Here is a 6,000-nt window from a genome sequence, read left to right on the forward strand (position 1 = left end):
GTACATCCTGTTTGAAATGTTAAATACCATTCTTCTGGGAAACAGTTGCATTTCCAAACCAAATCTTTGTATTTGTTATTCAGGTCGGGAAGTGACGAGAAACAGAAAAGGAAGCGAGATATGGACCACTGACAGAACCCCTCTGGCCCACAGGTTCATTTCCATCGCTGGGGGGATGGGGATGACACAAGCTCTTCCATATCACTTTTCGAACTTTCTAACCTCTGATTCCAAATTTCTAAGCTCACTTCAAAACAGTGAGAGATTTTCAGACCAGCACCACAAACTTTAAGATATTTTTTTTTTTAATATATATATTTTTTTAGTATTGTTCTCTCAATTGCTGGCAACCTCTACGGAACAGCTTTAGGAGCCAAACATCTCAAGACCACAGTGATCTTATTTTCAGGAAGCTGCACTACTTAACCAGTAGCACAGATTCACCATTTAAAAAGGATGCAGCGGATGACATCAACCACAAGACTTCTTTTCTTAGGAAGCGTTGCTCATGAACAACCCCTGCCACAAATTTTGTTTACCTAAACTTAATTTCCCTGAATTTATCCTTGCAGGTACCCATAAACCCAAATAAGTAACAGAATTCTGTGTACCCTTTGTGCCTGAAACTGAAGGGTTTTCATCTGAGGTTTGGTGGTTTTTCATTAAAACCTTAGTGAAGTCAAGAAGGAAAAGGGGGAGAGAATTCAGTTTGCTAGGATTTTTTTACTTCTGGTCCTCTTTTAAATAATCATGTCTTAATCCAGAATGTTCTGACAGACAGCAGAAGCTGGTTGGTTTAATGACCTAGTTGCATCATGGAAAATATAGAAAAATACAAAGTCTGCTCTTTCCCCAGTGGTGACTGGTGAAAGGCCTATAGAAAATTTGGCTGGAGGAAGGCAATAAAGGGAATAAAGAAGCTCCTCCAAGAAAAAAGAAACAAAAACCAAATAAAACAACCCCAAGATGCCCACCTACAGGCATGTCCCATAAAGCGGGAAAACCTGCTTTCCTGACAGCAAAAAAATAATCAAGTGTCTATTTATATATAGTCTATACTAACAGATATATAGCATAGAAATATATGTTACATAGTATTTATATATATATTTACACAAACATAGGGTATAGCAACTGTAAAGCTAATACCTTTATCTCAGAAACAATATCAATTATACAAAATCTAAGGGTTTTTTTACATGGGAAAATAGTGCTCATTGGTTACTCAACAGTATTTCCCACGTAGACCCTCTTACTTTGTGTTAAAAGGGCCTATTTTAGTATGCTTTAGAAAAGATTAAGCTAAACTGAAAAAAAAATTAGAGTGCAGATGTTTTAATGTTCTCATAAGGAATAAACGCAGAAAGCTGCTGCTTTTAAAATTCTTAACATTTACACTTTCACATTGAAATCTCTCTGCAGATACAGCTATCCAAAGGTCACCTACGATTCCTATGTTTGAACCCACAGCTTACGCCCACAAGGCTGTATTTGGTAAAGATGTGCTGAACTGAATGCCCCAAGGGGAAAAAAAAAAAAAAAGAAAAAAGAAAAAAGAAAAATAAAAGGTTACCACCTATCCTGGCAGAAGGGAGCGACTGCCTTAGAGTTACTCGTTACTGAGTGCGCAGAGAGTTTTGGGGAGGACTTAATGTACTGAACCGACTCTGCAAACTCTGAAGACTTCAACTATGCTCACTTTGGCTCTCCAAAGATCTATTGTAGGAAGAAATGTTAAAATACCACACACTGTTTGTTTGTTGGGAAACTGGGTCATAAAATACCCTATTGTACTGACAATGAGCAAAGTGGAAAATTAAATGCGGCCTGAGAACCTTCACTAAGAGTATTCTGTATTTTGGCCAAGAACGATGGCACAGAAGTTACCATCCCAACATTAGCAGCAGAGTTGTAATGGTTGCCTACAGTAAGCATGGAGCCACTTTCACAACACACAGTAATACTGACAGGTGATTTATGCAGAGACAGGATTAGCACTCTTTGATTTTTTTAAACTCCTTTTAAGTAGCATCCTCCAATGCATAAGACCATTGCCTTCTGCAAAAGCTTTAAGCTGTTGTTCCCGTGATGCATCCCCTACTCTTCTCACGTCTTCCTCTCCTTCCTTCCCCATTTAATTCTCTATTAGTGTCTGCATCAGAGGTTACTGGGCAAATTTTGGTGAGATCAGAGTATTTCTATGCCACACCATCAGCACATTTTGTGTGCAAACGTTCTTTAATAAGCCCTAGGAAGACTGTCTACTTTAGAGCAATCCTGCAAGGGCAGACGGAGTGGCCGTCTTCATGACACCGTGCCGGGAAAAGAAGTAGAACAAGACTGTGAAAGAACTAGTCCAAGAGCACACCCACAAATCTTTATTTTCCGGACATTTCAGAGGGTTTGGCTTATATAATATCAACTGGTTTACTAATATGTCTTGCTCAAATCTTTGGAATTTCTTGATAATAAAATTCTGAATAAGCAATTCTGCTGATCCTCTTTCATTCTTAAGCGTTTCCATTTACTTCAAGTCCAGAACGCCTTCCAGGACTTTCTTCATAAAAGAAAGCTTCATTAAATGTTGTAATATTTTCCATGTTTACACTTGTGATCCAGATCTTTTTATTATCCTATAGAAACAATGTCCATAAAGATACCAGAGAGGGGAAAACAAGTGTCCCATATATGCTGTTTTGGAGATGTGACCTTTTTTTCAATCTACGAGAATTCATTCTTCTATATACATTCTTATATTGCCTTCAAACCTCACTTGAAGCTAAGGGTTTTCCCGCAATGAAGTGACATGAATAATACATTTGTCAGATGTGGTTTACTTTTCCCCTTTCCTCCAAAGAACTGCACAGGCAGTAGAAGTTCCTTGGGGGGGGGGGGGGGGGGGGGAGATTCATGTCTAATGCATTTATATTAGAGAAGGTAAAGTTCAAAGCGCATATCTTACATTTACCTCAAAGGTATGAGGTTTTACAATGACCCTCAGTTCCCTTTTTTGACCAAGATCTGAGAATAAACTCCCAGACTTGAAGATCCAGATACATCTACAGCTACATGACATAATTTGTTTCAATACTGTTAAACCTGCATGGATTGCATAGCCTTTTCTGCTAAAACTACAGATGATGCCACTGTACTCAGATCTGCTTTTATTTACGCTCTAACACACCCAAGGTCAAAAAAAGCTTATTCAAGAGAATTTTGTACACCAGTAGGTACAGGTCTGCAGTTCTGCTGAGGAAAGATGGAAATGTGTCAAGGAGAATGTCAAAGGCTCGATGTCCCTTAAGAGCACTCATTTGCTTTTGGAATTTTCATCTGTACAGAGCATCCACTCCCAGCATGCTATTTTAGGACTGTTTTAAGCCTTGTTCAGGCATGTTCATCCCCTGATAACACTGCAAGAACTTATAAGTAGCTACAGTGAGACCAGACCACCTTTTGACCTGGTTAATAAATGTTTGTGAGTCTCATTTCTAGGCAAGGGAAGCAGTACTAAGACCTGAACAAAGTTAAGGCAGATCCTGTATCTCATCCTCAGCTGCAAGAATTTACAGCTCCGCCTTAAGGAAATCATAGTCAAATAACAGGCTTCCATCAATACCTGGACAGGGCCAGGAGTATTTGCTCCCCAGTGTACAATTAGCCAGATGTATCTTGTTTGTTTAGCAGTAGGAACGACAAACCCAAATTGGTAGTCTATCTGGGAACAAACATCATCCAGGGCAGATCTGGATTCCAAGGTAGTATGAAAAAAACCCTTTTTCTGGAACTTGTATTTTATGTCTTGCTTACGTGCTCAGTGTCAAACTGATCACCAAACCTGGGGTCAAGAAGGAACTCCAAAGCTCAAGCTGGGCTCAGGGAATCCATTACCTTCGGGAGAATAGCTCTCCTGCTAAGAACAACTATGCACACAGATCACCCAACGGATTTTCCTTAATTGCAGGCAATTTGAGTAATGATACTGTCTCATTTGTTGTGCCACACTGTTCTAAGGACTTAAATACTTTGGTCCGAGTTTTATAAATGCAGTACGTTCAGTAGAAGTGTGAAATTTCACCACTTGCTGTACCAGGAAGAAAACATCTTCTGGTCCCCCTTGGTTTTGAAATGACAGCGGGTTCCACAGGGGAAGAACCTGGCCCCATCAAAATCATGGCAATACCTACACTAGGGCACAACTTCATGCTAGAAATTGAACAGGCACTGTCTTCCCAGGCGGAATTTCCTCATAAAGACTTAGCAAATTAAAAAGCACTATCTTTTCAGCAGAACCAATCTGGTAATTCAGAGGCCTGATGCACAAAAGATTGTGAAAGCAAATGAAAACAGCAAAGCACGCTGTTTATGCGCGGCTGGCCATTTTTCAAGTTTTCATTCTCTTTTCAGAGAGCTCAGGGCAAATTACACTACTCCTAATTAAAAACTGGTTTTGATTACGGGAGCACAGAAACTGCAACCCCCAAAACCTTTATATTCTGGGCAGGTTTGGTTTGTTGGTTTTTTTTCCGCTTCAAAAAAACTTTAAAAGCCGTGGCTGCTCTGTTCTTTGTTGCTGTTGGGAGGCGCGGAGGGAGGGCGACCGGAGTTCGGGTGCTGTTTTGGGGCGGGGGGAGGCAGCTCTTTGTTCCTTTATTTAAACCAGCCCAAGTTTCACGGCGAAGTTCGCTGGTAACACACCACCACCACCAGGCTCTGCGGACACAGGCACGGCCCCCCAAAAACCTCCCCGACTTCATCCTGGGCCGAGAGCTTCCCTGTCCCTGAAGCCTTTGGGATTTGCGAGCTCGGATTCACCCCTGCGGCCGGAGGAGGAGGAGAGGGGGGTGGTGGCGTGGGGTGTCAAAGGCGCTGCTGAAGACCAGACGCGACCCAGCCGCCCCCAAACACAACCCAACTTCCCCGACCGACCCCAGCGCAACGAAGGGGCGACGCACCGACCTCGGGGCGGGCCGGGCTGGCCGTCGGTCGGTCGGTGCCCGGCCTCACCGCGCTGGGCCGGCGAGGGCAGCCCTTTCCCGGGCCGGCCTCCTCGCTCCCCCTACCCCCGCCTCAGCTCACCGCCCCCCGCGCGGGGGTCCGGGCGGGACCGCGCCGCAAAGGAGACGAAAAACGCTTTAAAAACCGAGCTGGACACGGTCCAAGCGGTGTCGGGTTAAAAAAAAAAAAAAAAAAAGCCAAAGCACCACAACACCCAAACCACCACAAAAATCCCCCAAAGTAGGGAGAAGCGGAGCTTTAAAGCCCGTTCTCCTGTCAGCCATTTTAGAAGCGTGAGCTGAAGGGGCGGGGGGGGGGGGGGCGGTGGGGCACACCGCTGCGCACCCTTCCCGGCTGGCCCGCCCGCCGTTTATCGCCGGGGGAGTGGGGAAGGGGGAAAAAAAAACAAAACCAACCCCACATAAAAGAATTAAACCGTCGCTAGCGTGTTTCCCTCCACCCGGCAGCACCCAGCCCAGCCAAGCCCCCACCGCCGCGCAGCCGGGCCGGCCTCCAGCCGCTCGGCCCCCCGGTCCCCCACCTTGGCGTCCGGCGGCAGGATCAGCACCTGGCTGTTCTCCTCCTCCTTCTTCGCCGCCTCCTTCTGCGCCAACGCCGAATTGAACGACACCTTCACCATGGCCGCACCTCAACGCCCCGCACGCAGGAGAAGGACGAGAAGCAGCCCGGACCGGCGGAGCTTCCAGGGCTACCTCCTGCCTTAGTCTCCCCCCTCCCGCTGCCGCCTCGCCGCGACTGCCGCCCCCGTCCTCTTGTCAGGCGGCGGAGGAGGAGGAGGAGGGGGAGAGGCGGGGCGGGGAGAGGGGTAGGCGGTGCCTGACAGGGGCGGGCGGGAAGAGGGGCGGTGGGGCCTCGCCCTCCGTCCGGCCCCGTGCGGGGAGAGGGCCTGGTCACCTCTGAGCCCTGCCCGCCCCGCTGGGCCGGCCTCTCTGCCGGCGCCTGGCTGTGCCCCCCTCGGGCGGCATCGCCTGCAGCGGCCCG

At 46.4% G+C, this 6,000-nt stretch overlaps 1 protein-coding gene across 2 annotated transcripts in view; it reads right to left on the reverse strand.

Moving 5' to 3' along the window:
* Nucleotides 1-5,787, reverse strand: part of ITM2B (integral membrane protein 2B) — a 28,551-nt gene extending 22,764 nt beyond the window's left edge. Inside the window, exon 1 of one of the 2 annotated variants that reach the window (XM_054188851.1) lies at nucleotides 5,540-5,787. In XM_054188851.1, the coding sequence (XP_054044826.1) occupies nucleotides 5,540-5,638 (99 nt within the window). In that variant the 5' untranslated portion in view covers nucleotides 5,639-5,787. The remainder of the gene's footprint in view (nucleotides 1-5,539) is intronic. The other variant, XM_054188850.1, reaches the window with a different exon arrangement.
* Between the last annotated feature and the right edge of the window lie 213 nt (nucleotides 5,788-6,000).

Source organism: Rissa tridactyla, chromosome 1 (genome assembly GCF_028500815.1).
Source record: "Rissa tridactyla isolate bRisTri1 chromosome 1, bRisTri1.patW.cur.20221130, whole genome shotgun sequence".
NCBI classification, from domain to species: Eukaryota; Metazoa; Chordata; class Aves; order Charadriiformes; family Laridae; genus Rissa; species Rissa tridactyla.